At 53.1% G+C, this 15,238-nt stretch overlaps 1 protein-coding gene across 6 annotated transcripts in view; it reads left to right on the top strand.

Annotated features, from left to right (window-relative positions):
• NF2 (NF2, moesin-ezrin-radixin like (MERLIN) tumor suppressor) overlaps window positions 1-15,238 on the top strand; it is a 46,011-nt gene that overhangs the window by 27,803 nt on the left and 2,970 nt on the right. For 2 of the 6 annotated variants that reach the window (XM_031042496.2, XM_005141747.3), the window contains 3 exons: window positions 1,196-1,301; window positions 5,493-5,623; window positions 7,506-7,665. In XM_031042496.2, the coding sequence (XP_030898356.1) occupies window positions 1,196-1,301; window positions 5,493-5,623; window positions 7,506-7,665 (397 nt within the window). Of the gene's footprint in view, window positions 1-1,195; window positions 1,302-5,492; window positions 5,624-7,505; window positions 7,666-9,194; window positions 9,255-15,238 lie in introns of those variants that run through there. The other 4 variants (XM_031042494.2, XM_031042495.2, XM_005141749.2 and 1 more) reach the window with 4 other exon arrangements.

Below are 15,238 nucleotides of genomic sequence, written 5' to 3'. Positions count from 1 at the left end.
TGGCTGGTTTCTCCATCCGTCTCTCTCTGTCTTGCTGTTTGCCACAGCTGGGCTGTCCCCAGGTAGCAAACGGTGCTGGTAGAGCAGTGGTGGCCCTGATCTTTCCCTGGGTTAGAGGTGGAGACCTTTCTCCAAAGCCTTTTGGGAGGAATACTGTGGTGGGAGCAAGGAGAGGGGCTGTCAGCAGGGGAGAAGGTCCCAAGGCCCTTGGCACTCTGCCTTCTGTGCCTCTCGTACCCTGACAGCAGCAGCTCTACTTTGGGGTGATTTCTGCAGACACCCACTGCATTCCTCACAGTATGTGACATTAATAACACTTGTGGTTGGTTTTCCTCTGGATAGTAGATCTACATTCCCTATTCCATCTTTATTCCTGTTTACCTCTCAGTTTTTAGTTCTCCTTCCTTGTGGTGAGCTCTCTGTTTCAGGTTGGCCTGGAGCTAACCCCTAGCTCCTGGAGTCTTTGCTTCTTGTTATATCTGGTGTTTCCATCCTCTTGATACCAGAGCCCAGGTCCCATGGTGCATTTGGTAGTGAGCAAGTAAAAGATCATTCTTGTTTCCTTCCAGCTGATTACTTCTTTCCATGTGAGAGCTTGTTTGGCATCAGCCCTTCTGCTTGGATGAACAGTGCCCTTGTCCATCTCATCTTGCCTTGGTCTCTATCTTACAAAGTCTACACTCAGAATTCAGCCCAGCAGAGAAAGCACCCTTCCTCCTTTGGCTTTCTCCTTGGGCAGAAGTCCTTGAGCCTCAAGGGTAAATACTGGTCCTAGAATGGTTGGGCTCTGCTGGTAGGCAAATCTTGGGTGCTGCTTCCTTTCTGAATGCAGTGAATAATTGTTAGTAGAGGCTGACTTGTCAGAGAGTTGCCTCTCCTGCTCTGGGTCTGAGCTTAACGTTTGAAGTTCTCCCTGTCCTGCTGCCTTAGCCCACTTCTCCAGCCCTTGGCCTTGCTCACTGGTGCTCACACAGCCCATGGCAAAGCTGCCCTGTTGTGGCTTGGAGTTCTGTGCTTATTGAAACATCCCACGTGTCAGAGGTTCTGCCATTTCCCTTGTTCCAGTGATTTCTTAGTTTAGGTCTTGTTGTGGGACAGATCTCAGCCTACTGCACACCTACATGGTGATGCTGCTCCTCCAGCTTCTTGTTCCTCTCAACCTCTCTCTGATAGTTGCCTTTTGCTGTATCTCTAGGGCGAAGGAGGCTGATCAGCTGAAGCAGGATCTTCAGGAGGCCCGTGAGTCTGAGCGGAGAGCAAAGCAGAAGCTTTTGGAGATCACCAGCAAATCGTCCTACACAGTAAGAGCGAGCTGGATTGTAGTCCCCAGCCCCTAAATGTGCCCTCCTCTGCAGCCTGGAGGAGTCTCCTATCTCCATCCAATCAATGGAGGGGTACAAGCTGTTCTGTTGCATTGCTGTTCAGAAACCCTTTGCAGTGCTTGCTTCCTTCATCCAGACACCCCATCCATTACTTTGCTCTTTGTTATTTTCTTTCTCCCCCACCTGCGCAAAGCAGCTGCTGGAGAAATTAAAGGCAGCAAGTTTAGAATCCATTTAACACCCAGGTCAGGGCCACGCTTTGCTAGCACGTGTGGAGCAAACAGCTTCCACAAGTAGGGTTAAATACTGAGCAGAAGTATCCTGATCCTTGTTAGGTGGGAGAAACATTGTTCAGAAGCTGTAAATTCATTCTTTGGCATAAAGTGGTGCCTGTGCCCCTGTGTGCTGGAATTAAACCCCACTTCCTTGAAGGGAGATTATTCTATGATTGCCCATTAAGAGGATTTCACACCTTCCTCTGCAGCATCTGGTCCTGGACTAAATGACCATTGCTCTGTTCTGTCTGGCAGTTCCTTTCCTCCACTTCTCTAATGCTGTACCTGCAGGCTCTTCCCATTCTCTGGGAACTTCTGAAGAGTGGATTGAAGAGGATGGAGGTGAAGGAACCTGCTGAAGTTCCCTGCAAAACTGTCTCAAAGCTTTTCACAATTGCAGAGCTGGGAAACAGGCAGGTGCTCTGAGCTCTGGGACACCTCCAGGGCTTGCTAAAGCTTAGCTTGGAGTGCTCCGTATTTTACAGGTGTCTAGGATTCTGGGATCCTGGTTCTGGAGCCCTCAGCACAAGAGGGATGTGGTGCTGTTTGTGCCCATATCCAGGTGACAACTCTCTTCTGGGCTCTTCCATCCCCTGTTGTGCCTGCCTTGTTTCTCTTGTCCCTGTGGCCTTTCCCATCCCTCTGCTGCATGAGCCAGAATAAGATGCTCACTTCAAAGCTGGTGGCCTGAGGGATGAAGCAGTTTGAAAGCTGCTGTTGGGAGGCTCATGTCCCTCAGGTGAATGGCAGCTCTGCCCAGTGGTGCAGGATTGCAGCTCCTCTCTTCCATAATGAGTGTACAACACCGAGCTTGTTCTTTTCCACGGTACCAGGGTTTGTGCTGTGTCGTCCCCTGGCACTGAGAGCTAGGCAGGACTTCCCTCTGGAGGAGCAAGAGCAAGGGAAGAAGCAGGGAGTGGATGGATGTAGAATCATTAGATTGGAAAAGACCCTTAAGATAATTGAGTCCAACCATTAACCTAGCTGTATGTTGCAGAAAAGGCAAGAAACAGTTATATATATGTAACTATATATATATATATCTTTTAACTTTCCATTATCTAATGCTGGTCCCTTAAAGCTTGTTTCAGTGTCTTTTTAGTCCTTGAAGCTCAGGCTGCTTCTGTGATGTGACTGGTAGGTGATGCATGAGAAATGAGACGTGAATCTGAGCCTCAGATCGTCAGGGCTAGGAGAACAATTCATTCCTTACTCACTTGGCAGCAGCTCTTCCCCTCCCTCATTGCCCTTCAGGTACCACTCAGGGCAAGACTAAAGGCACTCATCTCTTCTCTGATCTGCTGGAAGCAGTAAGTGGCTGTCTTGGGCTTGCCCAAACCCTTGAGCAGTGAAGGAAAGGCAGTGGCAGCACGAGGAGCTCTTCCTGCAGGGGAAGCCTCATGACATAACTTGCTCTGTGCTTCCTCTTCCTCTCCTGCTCTGTGCTCCAGAGGGATGTCCACTGTCACCTGTATTCATGGCAGGCAATTGCTTTAATGCAGGAACAGGGTTATACAGTTTGCTCCAGGTGAGGAGACACAGAAGGAAAAGGTCTGTATCCCCTTTGTCACCCTGTGTCCCTGGATTAAACATCCCAGTGCCAGCTGCGAGACCTGCCCAGGATCACTGCAATGGCAGGGAAATGTTTGCCCCAGACATTAAGCCACATCTTTGAAAGCCTTCAGCTTGCTCTTTGCTGTTCCTTCACTCTTCCTCACTGCTCCTGCTCTCTAACTTCTACACCATTTGTTTTGTTGCTTCATGAAGGAAGTGGCTGGTGGGTACCTGGGTTTAATGATTGCAGCAGCTGAAATTCCTGCTCAAATCCAACTGCTGCCCTTTGGGGTTTATTCTTCAAAACAAAACCCAAGTAGCTTGTGCTGAAAAGAAATGCTAAAGGTGGTTTGAAGGCCACCAGCCTGGTTGTGAGCATCCTGCCCAGCACAGATCCTAGAACCTCACATGGGAAGGGCTTTGTGAGCACCTCGGTGCCTTACAGGAGTAGGACTTGAATGTCAACAGGATGCAAGCACTTGAATCAGTGAAGTGCTTTGGCAGACCTGTCCCTTTTCCTTTGAGACTGGGATTTAGGGATTCAGCTGTCCCTTTCAGCCCTGCTCTGCAATTAATGTGCTCTGTGCTAGCAGCAAAGGGCAGGCAGACCTCCTGCCTCCTTGGTGTGAGTCTGACTTGTGCCCCAGCCAGGCCGAGCAGTGCAGTTTGGGGTCCTTGTCTCTGCTTGTACTGGGTGTTTGCTTTCCAGCTCTGCCTCTGCAGCAGACATGAAATGTTGTCCCTCTTGCTGTGTCCAGCCCAAGAGCGAGCAGGGGATGAGCCCTGGCTGCTTGTGAATTCCAGGCTGGTGGTGAGGGAAGAGGCAGGTTATGTGCAGAGTAAATCTGTCACCACCCTGGCGCTTGGCAGCTCCTGTGGAAGCAGAGCGGGCTGCAAACAATCCCTGGAGTATCCCAGAGAGGAGGAATGAGGGAAAGAAGGAACCAGCTGAAGCTCAAGAGCTCGAGTGATGGAGCAGACCCCTAGAACCATCCTGCCAGCTTTTGGTGCGTGCTGCCGGGGCAGCCTCTGCAGCACCGTCCCCTGGCACCCCCTCATCCAGGCTGGCTTGGGCACATTGTTGTCATTACAGGAACCCATTACAGCAAGCATGAGTGTCTAGCAGGGAGGTGGGTGACCTTTTGGGTGCCAGGCTGTATTAGTCCCGTCCAACAGGAGGGCTGAGCACACTGGCAGCAGTTGTGACTCAGATCCTTGACGTGCGCTGCTGCTTGCGACCTCATTGAACGTAGTGCAGGAGCCGTGATGACTGGAGGCAGGATGCTGTTCCTCTGCTGGGAATGAGCTCCTTTGGTAGAGGTGTGACAGGAATTTGGACTGAGGGAAGGGCTGGTTTCTTAGGGGAAGATGAAACGTGTGTCCTGGCAGTGTGTGTGTGTCAATGGGGGAGATCGCAGCATCCTGCAGGAGGGAGAGAGTCCCATGTCCTTGCTCTGATGCAAGGAGTAATTCCCTGTGTTATCTCTGCGTTTCCAGCTGAATCTAGCCGTGGTTCCTAAACACTTGCAACATTGGTGCATCTCCATGGTCCTTGCAGGAACTGCTGCCTGAATTAACCCTTGGGGTTACGTTGGTCTTTGCTCACACTGTGGGGAGCTGTGGAGTGCAGGACTTTGCTGTCATACATGATCTGGCATTGCACTGTTCACAGCTTGTGCTTTTTAAGTCTCTAACGTTAAATAGCTGTCAGATGTCTCCCAAAAGGCAGCTTCTGACTGACTTTAAGTGGCACAGCAGCGATAAAACCTTGATTTTGCCAAGTTCTGACAATAGATTTTGAAGGCAGGAGGTGTCTTTCTCCTCTTTACTACCACAAAGAGTGGAGTCCCAAAAGAACAATAGAATGGAAGAGCAAATTGGAAATGGAGCAGGGGTTTCTTCAAGCTGATCCAGTGCTTGGTGTGCTCACCATCTCCTGTGTTAAAAGATCACCAGCAGAAGAGCAGCCTTGTAATCTGTTCTCCATAAAGTGTGAGGTTGGTTCAGACAAACAGGGTCATGGGCTGTGTCACATCAGGAATCCCAGCCTGGTTTGGGTTGGAAGGGACCTTAAAGCTCATCCACACGTGCCCCTTCCCTTTCCCCATACAAATGATGAGATCCTTCTAGTTCAGTACTCTGCAAGGTAGAATACACCCAGCCCCAAGAAGAGTGTCTTGTTACCTATATGAGTAGCAGTTCAAGCCCTTACTACAGCATTAGCAAGTAGCACCTTGTTGTGTGTGCTTAGTTGCTGCTTTGATTTTTTACCTCTGTTACAGAACGTTTGCTATAGGAACATTTGTGTGCCAAGAGGGATTAATCTGTACTCTCTCTTCAGCAGTCTATGAACTCAAGTACAACAGCACTGCCTACTGACCTGCCAAGCTTCAACCTCATCAGTGAGAGCCTGTCTTTTGACTTCAAGGATACTGACATGAAGAGGCTTTCGATGGAAATAGAGAAAGAGAAGTAGGTGGCATGTGTCCAGCACTGGGATTTGTGCCTGGGTTGTAGTGGGAGGAATTGGATGGGTGCTGAATGTAGTTTTTAAGTACCAGACAAGCACTAGTGTGAGGTGAAAAGGGGAGAGAAGCCTTTTGGATTCCTTCTGGATTAGGAGATCTGGTTGACCTGGCGTCACAGGCATGTCCCTGCTGCCTGCTTAAAGGCAGGTTTAAGCATGCTGAGCCCTGAACCATTGATTCATAGAATCCCAGCCTGGTTTGGGTTGGAAGGGACCTTAAAGCTCCTCCAGCTCCAACCCCTGCCATGGGCAGGGACCCCTTCCACTGGAGCAGCTGCTCCAAGCCCCTGTGTCCAACCTGGCCTTGAACACTGCCAGGGATGGGGCAGCCACAGCTTCTCCGGATTTGCTCCAACAGCTTCTTATGTTGGGAGCACCTGAGATTCCTCTCCATAAGATTATCCTGACTCTTGTTTAGGCTTGAATTGTTCATCTTGGTAGAAAGTTAGGAGCAGCCTGGCTGCTGGTGCTCTGAGCTGTGGCAGGCTGGTGCTCCTGCACGTGCAACGTGTCCAGAGAATGGAAAGGAGCTGCAGTGTGTGCTGAGCTCCTGCTTTGGGGCTTTAACCCCTTTTTCCTGGAATCTATGTCATGTTCCTATATAAAAAGTGCACATAAGCAAGTTTGAATTTGATTCTGAGCTTTGATCTTGTGTTTTCCTGAGGGTGTGAGTGTAGCCTTCAACATGACAGATCGAGCAGAAATCAAAGCAGATCCGATTTTAATCTCTGTAGTAATAATGTGCTTTGTGCATCGACTGGCTTGTAGATCAAAGCTGAAAGGGCTCTGCCATAGCACTCCAGCCAAAACTTCCCAGGGCGGGAATGAAGCACCCCTGGATCCCAGAGGGATGGTTTATGTTGCCTCTGCTCAGTGCCCTCTCCTGTGTGTGCAATAGGAGCCCTCTGTGCTGGAGACAGAGGTCAAAACTCTTCCTAAAGCCAAAAGGAAGAAGATAGAAGCTGAAAAGAAGGGGCTAATTCCTGCTTCTGTACCCAGGTTGTTAACTGGGTCATCCTGCTCTCCTCAGCAGGAAAGGCTTGGCTCTGCCAGATCCTGAAAGCAGCAGCATTTTGTGCTGTCTTCTCTGGGATTGTTCTTGCTCTGGTGCTGAGAGAAAGCTCCCTACAAATCTTGGCTCTCCAAGAGGGTTCTTGTTGGTTTGCTGGAGCTTTGCCCTGGCTCTGGGTGTTTCATCGTGGCTACAAGGCTGGCATGGTGGGATTTTCCTCCAGTTGATGCTTCAGCATGGAAGGCTGTGAGGGCCCAGGCCTGAGAACTGGGTTTGCTTTTTGCCTTCCTTTCTGTTTCTGGGAGACCTCTGTCTCTGGGGGCTTGCTGTGTGGCTACGAGATACCTGGTATTTTGGGAGGCAGTGCTTGCTCCCACACAATTTACAAGCTAAATCCTTCCAAAACATGAGAATTCAGTACAGCAGGGTCCTTCCTTACTGGTAGGATTCGTGCCTTTGAGTTTGGAGCTGGCTTTGAAAGAGAGTGCAGTGGAGTAGAGCAGTGGAAAGAGCTAAAACCACTCCCTTGTAGGCTGAGACGTGTAATGTCATGGTGCAGCTTGATGCAGGGATGGGGAGACTTACAGATACCATCCAGCAGCTCCAGCCTGCTTTACCCTTTCATACAGTAATGTAGCTTAGTTTTGTTCCTGGGTCAGTTGCCTGGGTCCCATTTTAATAACAACCCCATCATTGCTCAGGCTGGCTTCAGTTCCACGCATTAGGAGTAACAGAGAGAAGGTTTTCCTGTTATCACTCTGTTATCACTGTATCGGGTCACCCTGGCCTAACACAGGACTCTTTGTGTGTGCTAGGGTGGAGTACATGGAGAAGAGCAAACACCTCCAGGAGCAGCTGAACGAGCTGAAGACTGAAATTGAGGCACTGAAGCTAAAGGAGAGGGAGACAGCTCTGGATATATTGCACAACGAGAACGCCAGCCGGGGCAACAGCAAGCACAACACTATCAAAAAGGTATCGGAGGGCTCCAGTTTGTATCTCGCCTGATGAAACCCTTTCAACCCACCCACCACAGAACCCTTCTGTCCGGGTTAGCTTTTGCACACGTTGTTATAATAAAACTCTTTGATCTAGGCTTCCTTCCCCAGCTGCTCAGCTTGGAACCAGGGGGCAGGGAGCATCACGTTCTGGCTGATGGTTGCCACAGCCAAACCTTGTCTCTTCAAGGCTGAGTGAAGGGGTGCAGAGGCCTCGAGCTGTGAAGGTCTTGCTGAACAAGGGATGCTGTTAGAAGGTATCACCACCCTAGTGACCTCAGGAACAGGAAAAGCCCCATCTGCCTGTTGTTGCAGCTGTTCCCTACAGGCATTGCAAGGAAGCAAACACTGAGCTTATCTGGTGAATAATAAGGGCAAAACCACTTCTGGGTGCTCAGTAGACAAAGCCAAAAGCCTTGTCCTCTCTCTTAATCTGTTCTCCAGCAGCCTGTAGTGCAGCTTCCAATACTAACAGCCAAATCTTTCACTAGTAGTGGTGTGTGAGATGTCTGCTGCCAGTGCTGTGGACCCTGGAACCACCTGCCTCTAGGAATCCTATTGGGATGAGTAACTTAGGCCACATTTAGGGTGCTGGGTCTGCTAGCCAAGGGATCACACCTTGAAGAGGGGTCTGGAAAGCTGTATGGCATGGGATGCAGGCTGGGGTAACAACTCCAGGGTTTGAAACCAAATCCTTCCCTCTTTACTACTCCCAGCTGAGAGTTAGGGCTGAAAGGATTTGGAAATACCAGTTGATGCCAGCTTTCATGGCTGGAAGTTTATGATCACTGAACTGGGGCAGGAACATGGATCTAGCGGGTCTCACTTCACTGTGCTAGCCCTGAGCTTTTTGGGTTCCTCTCCCACCAAAGTAGAGAATCTTCCCAGGCTCTTTTGTCACTGTAGAAGCTGAAGACGTTGCTGCTCCCAATGGGTTTTGTCTCCGTGCTCAGAGTCCTCAGTTTAAGTGGAAAATGGTAAATTTTCACTTCTGACAGAGACAAGTTCATAGTGAGCTGATGGTCCCATTTGTCTCACTTAAAGAAGGTGGCTGGGCCATCATTTCAGTGCCTGTCAGGGCTCATCACTCTAATTGGGACTGTGCAGGCACTCTTCATTCCTTTGAAGCTGGAGTCTTGTCCTGTCCTCTCCCTTCAGGAGGGATCTGAGGCTGCCCAGCTCCTGCACCTTCACTGGGGGAGCAAAGGTTGGAAATAATAGTCTATTAGTGGAGCACATCAGAATACAATTACAGCCTACTTTTGTGCGTGGCACCAGGAGGTCAGGAGGGCTTTGGTCTTGGGGGTTGTGATGGGAAGGCGGCTGTGAGGCTGGAGGTGGAACAGCAGTTTAACAGTACTTCAGTAATAGCAACCCTCTGTCCCTCCCAGATGCTGCTGATCACTTCAGTGCTCTGGGCAAGCTGGACAGGGTGCACAAATGACCTGACATTACTCATCTCACAGAGGATTCTTTCTTCTTGTTCATTTTATTTTGCTGGTTTAGCCTCAAGCCCAGGGCAGAAGACCTATCTGCATTTGAGACTTCCAAGTAGGTTATTCCAAGGTACTCTGCGTGGGGTGCTGGGGTCACTGCCTGCCACACTAACCCCTGCATGAGCTTGCCTGCAATGCACACTGCTCTGGCCAGCTCCCCTTGCTGCCACCCTACAACCTCCTCCCGCACTGCAGAGGGGTATGCTGGTGCTGGTGAGACTGGGCTCACTGTGCCTGTCCCCACAGGGAGCCCATGCAGCACGGCACAGGCTTAAATCACAGCATCCCAGCCTGGTTTGGGTTGGAAAGGACCTTAAAGCTCCTGCAGCTCCAACCCCTGCCACAGGCAGGGACCCCTTCCACTGGAGCAGCTGCTCCAAGCCCCTGTGTCCAACCTGGCCTTGAACACTGCCAGGGATGGGGCAGCCACAGCTTCTCTGGGCACCCTGTGCCAGCACCTCAGCACCCTCACAGGGAACAGCTTCTGCCTAAGAGCTCATCTCAGTCTCCCCTGTTCTGGCAGGTTCAAGCCATTCCCTTGGCCTGTGAACAACTCACCACATCTGTTTTGCCGTGCTGCTGGTGCCTGGGAATCCAGGGGAGGTGCAGGGTGGCCTTTGAAGATTTCTTTAACGAAGGAAACCAGGACTTTCCCTTGTGTTTGCTGCAGAGAGAAATTCGGGATTTAAAAACAAACCAACCCCAGCAGCTCTGTGCTGCCAAAACTGTCATAACAGGCTCAAAGCACAGCCCTCCCTCTTGGAGTGGAGCAGCACATGGTGTCCATGTCTGCCTGCTTGAGGAGCATCACAGGCACGTGGAGCAGGCTGCTGAGGACAGGCAGTGGCTGCAAGGCTGCATTGGGGCGGTCCAGGGGAACTGTATTGGAGCTACTGGTCACTATTGTGCCTGGGACACCCTGTGATGCCTCTGCCTCCTTCAGCACAGCACTGGTTCTGGCCCTGGTAAATGTGTTTTCTTTCCAGAGCCTGCTTTCCTCTGAGGATTTTCCCTTAAGCCACAGGCAGAGATCAGCTCCATCCACTGGGAGGAGGAGTCTGGGGAAGCTGCTTTGTATTTCTCTTTCCTTGACTGTGGTTCTTGCACAGCCCTGGGGTTTGATGAGGTTTGGGTGGCAGTGCTAAGGGAGAAAATGGCCAAGGGGAATTGCTTGAACCTGCCAGAACAGGGGAGACTGAGATGAGCTCTTAGGCAGAAGCTGTTCCCTGTGAGGGTGCTGAGGTGCTGGCACAGGGTGTCCAGAGAAGCTGTGGCTGCCCCATCCCTGGCAGTGTTCAAGGCCAGGTTGGACACAGGGGCTTGGAGCAGCTGCTCCAGTGGAAGGGGTCCCTGCCCGTGGCAGGGATTGGAGCTGGAGGAGTTTTAAGGCCCCTTCTAACCCAAACCATTCTATGGTCTCTGATTCCAGGGCTGTAAATCACTCAGGTTAGAAGTTTGTGCCCACCAGCTGCTCTGGGGAGCTGCAGATGTTCCCAGGTTTGGCCGCTCTCCCTGTTAAGCATTTCCTTGGGGAAGAGGCTAAATTGAGGGATGACCCTGCAGTTCTGGATCACCTTGGATGTCTCTCTGGGGCAGGCTGGCTGTAGCTTCCCACTGCCCCATCCCAACTGGCTTGAGGAGCCCCATGGCAGGCGAAACACAGGGAGGTGAGGTGGAGCCCTGGCACTTTGTGATGAGATCCATCCAGCAGCCAGGAGGGATTCGGAGCTGGGAGGAGCCCCAGTGGATGGGGGATGTCACGTCCTCGCTTCCATGCCTGCCTTTGAAGACACCTGAGAGTTTGTCCTGAGTAATTACATGGTTAAGGTGCTAATCCTCTTTATGAGCCCTATGTGCACAGCAGAAGCAGCTCAGCTGGAGCCTCATCTCCTCTCCCCCATGGGCTGGTGCTGCTGATCCAGCTCACTTGGCTTGGGCAGTGTTTCCAGAGATGGAAAAACCCACTTCTTCCTCGCATCCTCCAGAGCAGGGAAGCTCCCAGGACAGGCTGCTGCTGAAACCACAATCAGGTCTTTGAGTGCACTTGCTTTCTTCTTGCACTGTCATGCTTATTTACTGGGATTTAAGCCCTTTGAAGTATGCAAATCTCCAGGCTGTTCCCAGACAAGCAGCTTTGTCTTTGAGCAGCTCTCTGGTCCTTCCCCAGGCAGGCTTGGCTTTTCCCTGCCAGGCTCTCACGTGGCTCCTGGCTTTTCCTCAGGTGCAGAGTTCTCCTGAGCCTGGAGCTTGCTCCTGAGGGCCAGCACTGTGATGCCCATGGGGGTCGTTGGACACGGGTGAGCTGTTGCTGGTTCCAGTCCTGGCTGATGCTGGTGGTGGTGCAGTGTTGCCTTCAGGTAGTGCAGGATTGTTGAGGTTTGGATAAGCTGCTTCAAATCTGCTTTATCACCAGTAGGCTCCTCTGGGCTTCCTCCATCATTTGGGCCATGAACAGTGAGGTTGTACCACATCCCCTTCAGGCTCAGGCAATGAGCAGTGCCTGGCTGCCAAGCACGGAGGGGTGAGTGAGGCAGAGCAATGCGGACTCATCTGCAGGCTTCTCCTCACTCCTTTCACCTTCAAGCTGTGCTCTGGGTTGTCCTCTACAGCAGTATAAGGACACTGGTGATTTAGTGATGGGCACTGCCATCTGAGTCTCTCCATGATGGAGATAGGAAGCTGCTGTGCCACCACCAAATGCCAGGAGGCTCCTTCATCATCAGGACAGGCTGAAGGGTTTCACAGTGGGGCAGGCAGCTTCCCTGTGTTCCAGCTGTGCCTGGCTGGCATCTTGCTAGGGATCACTGGAACGTGTCCCACGGGGACTTCATTGAGTCTTGTGGGGTCTCTGTTGTCTCCTGGAGCCTCCCTCCCTCTCCTGTCCCCTTCTGGGACCTGCAGCCTCCTCTGCATGAAGTGGGTCTGCTTTGCTCTGGTGGTTTGCTGGGGACATGGAAGAGGTTATTGTGCCTCTGGGGCTTCATCCTGGGTCAGGAAGGGACCAGCACAAGACCTATTGGTCTAGGAAGGGCAAAAGGAGGGAGCAGTGGAGAAGCTGTGGCTGCCCCATCTCTGGCAGTGTTCAAGGCCAGGTTGGACACAGGGGCTTGGAGCAGCTGCTTCAGTGGAAGGGGTCCCTGCCTGTGGCAGGGGTTGGAGCTGGAGGAGCTTTAAGCTCCCTTCAGCCTAAACCAGGCTGGATTCTGTGTTTCTATGAGGTACTCTCAGCCTCATGCAGCACTGCCTTGGTCACTGTCTGCTCCACTTGCAGCTGCACAGGACCAGGCTGCTGCTGCTGCAGAGCCTGCACATGACCAGCCAGGGACTTCCCAGGAGCAGCAGTACTGGTGATTCCCCCCATTCCCTCTGGGAGCTGTGAGGGCTGAGTGAAACCCTGAGCCAAGATGCTGGCTCCTCCTCACCCTGCCTGGCACCCACCTGGGACATCCCTGGGGAGCAGCGCTGCTCTGGACCCCTCCAGGCACCCATTGCCCCGGGTGTGGGAGGAGATGGATGCTCATCCCATGTGGGTCTGGCCCTCACATCCCCATGTGTGCCAGGCCAGTGTGTCCTGCCAGCTTCCTTTCCTCTGTGCCCTGGTTCTCCTCGGAGCTGGGAAGTGAAACTCCTTGGCAGCTAAACTGGGACACGGCAGCTCCCTGCCTTGTTTACAAGGAGCGAAAGGAAACCAGGGAACGTCAGGCCTATCAGCTATTTTTGTGGCAGCCTTTGAAAAGCGTTTCCTTCAGATGGAGCATCATCTTCTGTCTGTTCAATGCGCTCATCAAAGCATTGGGGCCGGGGGAAAGTGGGGCTGGGGCGAGAACAACCGGCAGTGTGGGAGGGAGAGGGAGCTGGGGAGGGAGCAACAGGAAGGGTTTGGCTTCCCAATGGAATGTGGGAAGTGAAAGGTCCACCTGGCTGCTGGGGCCTGAGGAGCGGGCAGTGATGGAGAAGGCCATTCAGGGGAGCAGGGGGGGAATAAAGAGGATTTATGGAATGCAGCAGGGTGGCAGCAGGATCATAGCTCTCCCTCCCGGCAGCAGGGAGGTGTCCCCGCACCGCATGGGGTGTAGGGACACCGGTGGGGGTGGCGCGGGTCCCCCCCTCTCCAGCCGCTGCAGGGTGAGCAGGGCATTGAGGCGTTTCAAACCTCTCCCTGCTCCTCGGGAAGGGTGATGGGATCTGAGCCCCCTTCTCCTGCCTGCAGTGCGCAGGAAGGCACCGGCTCCGTCCGGAGCAGCAGCCCTTGTGTGCTGCAGTTACTGGGTTACCCTCACACCACGCCGGGCTTGGAGGCACTGATGGGGTTGCTTGTGTTGGTTTGATGTCCTTGCATGGAATGAGTCCCAGAGCCTGGGGGGAAACAGGGCTCGGAGGAGCCCCGGCACAGGAATACAGAGGGGGACTCTGATTCATTGGAGCTCTGTCTGCTTCATTGTGCTCTGTCTCTCTCTGTGAGTTTGCTTTGCTGCTGTGGCAGTGCCTTGTGGAGCCTCCCTCCCTCCTGCAGGAAGCAGATTATCATAATACTGCTTGTAAATCAATTTTCCCCCCTCTCTGCACTGACAAGAATGGAACTCGCTCTTAATCACTCTCCTCGCCTGCAGAACGCTGTGCTATGGGTATGTAGATGTGTTTCTCCTTGCCTGGCTGGGCAGAGGGTGCTGAGAGGTAGTGGAGGTGCTGGGTGCCACCTTAGGGAGAGGCTGGAGCAGAGCTGTGCTCTCCTTGCTTCCATGGCCCAGTGTGGAAGAGAGTAGGGAAAACCCAGTTGTTCCCTGTATGAGGGAATGGGATTTCCCTGCAGAGCTCCTGCTTTCACAGCCCAAAGGAGATGGGGAGCGAGCTGGGCTGCAGGGCTCTGGGTAGGGGTAAGTGTGGCTGCCGTGGGGCTCGCTGCCCCAAGGGGCTTCCTGGCTCTGCCCATCTTCCTGCAGCGTATCCACAGGGAGGTGATCCTGCCCCTCTGCTCTGCTCTGGAGAGACCCCCCTGCAGTGCTGCATCCAGCTCTGGGGTCCTCAGTACAGGAGAGACAGGGACCTGTTGGAGAGGGTCCAGGGATACAGGCATGGTCAGAGGGATGGAGCCCCTCTCCTGTGGGGAAAGGCTGAGAGAGCTGGGCTGGGGCAGCCTGGACAAGAGAAGGCTCCTGAAGGGGAGACCTGAGAGCAGCTCCAGTGCCTAAAGGGGCTGCAGGAAAGAAGGGGAGAGACTCCTTAGCAGGGCCTGTTGCTATAGGTGGAGGGGTGATGGGTTTGAACTGAAGGAGGGGAGGTTCAGGCTGGATGAGGAGGAAATCCTTTACCGTGAGGATGCTGAAGCACTGGCACAGGTTGCCCAGAGAGGTGGTGGCTGCCCCATCCCTGGAGCCATTCCAGGCCAGGCTGGATGTGGTTCTGGGTAACTTGGTCTTGTTGAAGATGTCCCTGCTCATTGCAGGGGTTTGGACCAGAGGAACTTTGCAGGTCCCTTCCAGCCCAAACTGTTCTATGAGTGAGACCCCGGCAGGTGCCGGTGGCAGAGCTCCTGCACAGCCCTGCCCAGGGCTTGAGGGGAGGGAAAACAAGGGAAAGAGAGGAAAAGGGAGGGGGAGTTTTCCCTTTGCCCCCTCAGAGCATCGGTGCTGGAGGCAGCCTGCAGCCCAGAGCAGGCTTCGCTTCCTCTGTTCATCCATGACTGCAGTCAGAGGTGAGGGCAGAGCAGCCCCGTTCCCAGTGCCCGAGCTGCTGCTGGGTGCTGAGGACAGAGCAGCCTGAAGCTGGGGTCCCCTTCCTCTGCCCCAGCAACAACCAGCTCCTGCTGAGGAGAAATACCCCAGCTGTGCCTGGCCCTCTTGTGTGCAGCTCTTCCAACCCCTCCAGGTCACGGCACCAGTGGGGTGCCCGTGGTGCTCTTGGGAAGCTGCTCTCAGCCCTGTGCAGGACCCCATCTCCTCAAGACCCATCTCTGCTCCCTGTGTGCCCGCAGCTGAGCTGTGCCTCAGCTTCGCTGGAGAGCTGAAGCCATCCACATCCAGGAGCCTCTGAAAGCCGCGGGTGATGGAGCAGGGC

Source organism: Melopsittacus undulatus, chromosome 12 (assembly GCF_012275295.1).
Source record: "Melopsittacus undulatus isolate bMelUnd1 chromosome 12, bMelUnd1.mat.Z, whole genome shotgun sequence".
NCBI classification, from domain to species: domain Eukaryota; kingdom Metazoa; phylum Chordata; class Aves; order Psittaciformes; family Psittaculidae; genus Melopsittacus; species Melopsittacus undulatus.
Note: the sequence above shows the minus strand (reverse complement) of the source record. Positions and strands in the feature narration are given on the sequence as shown.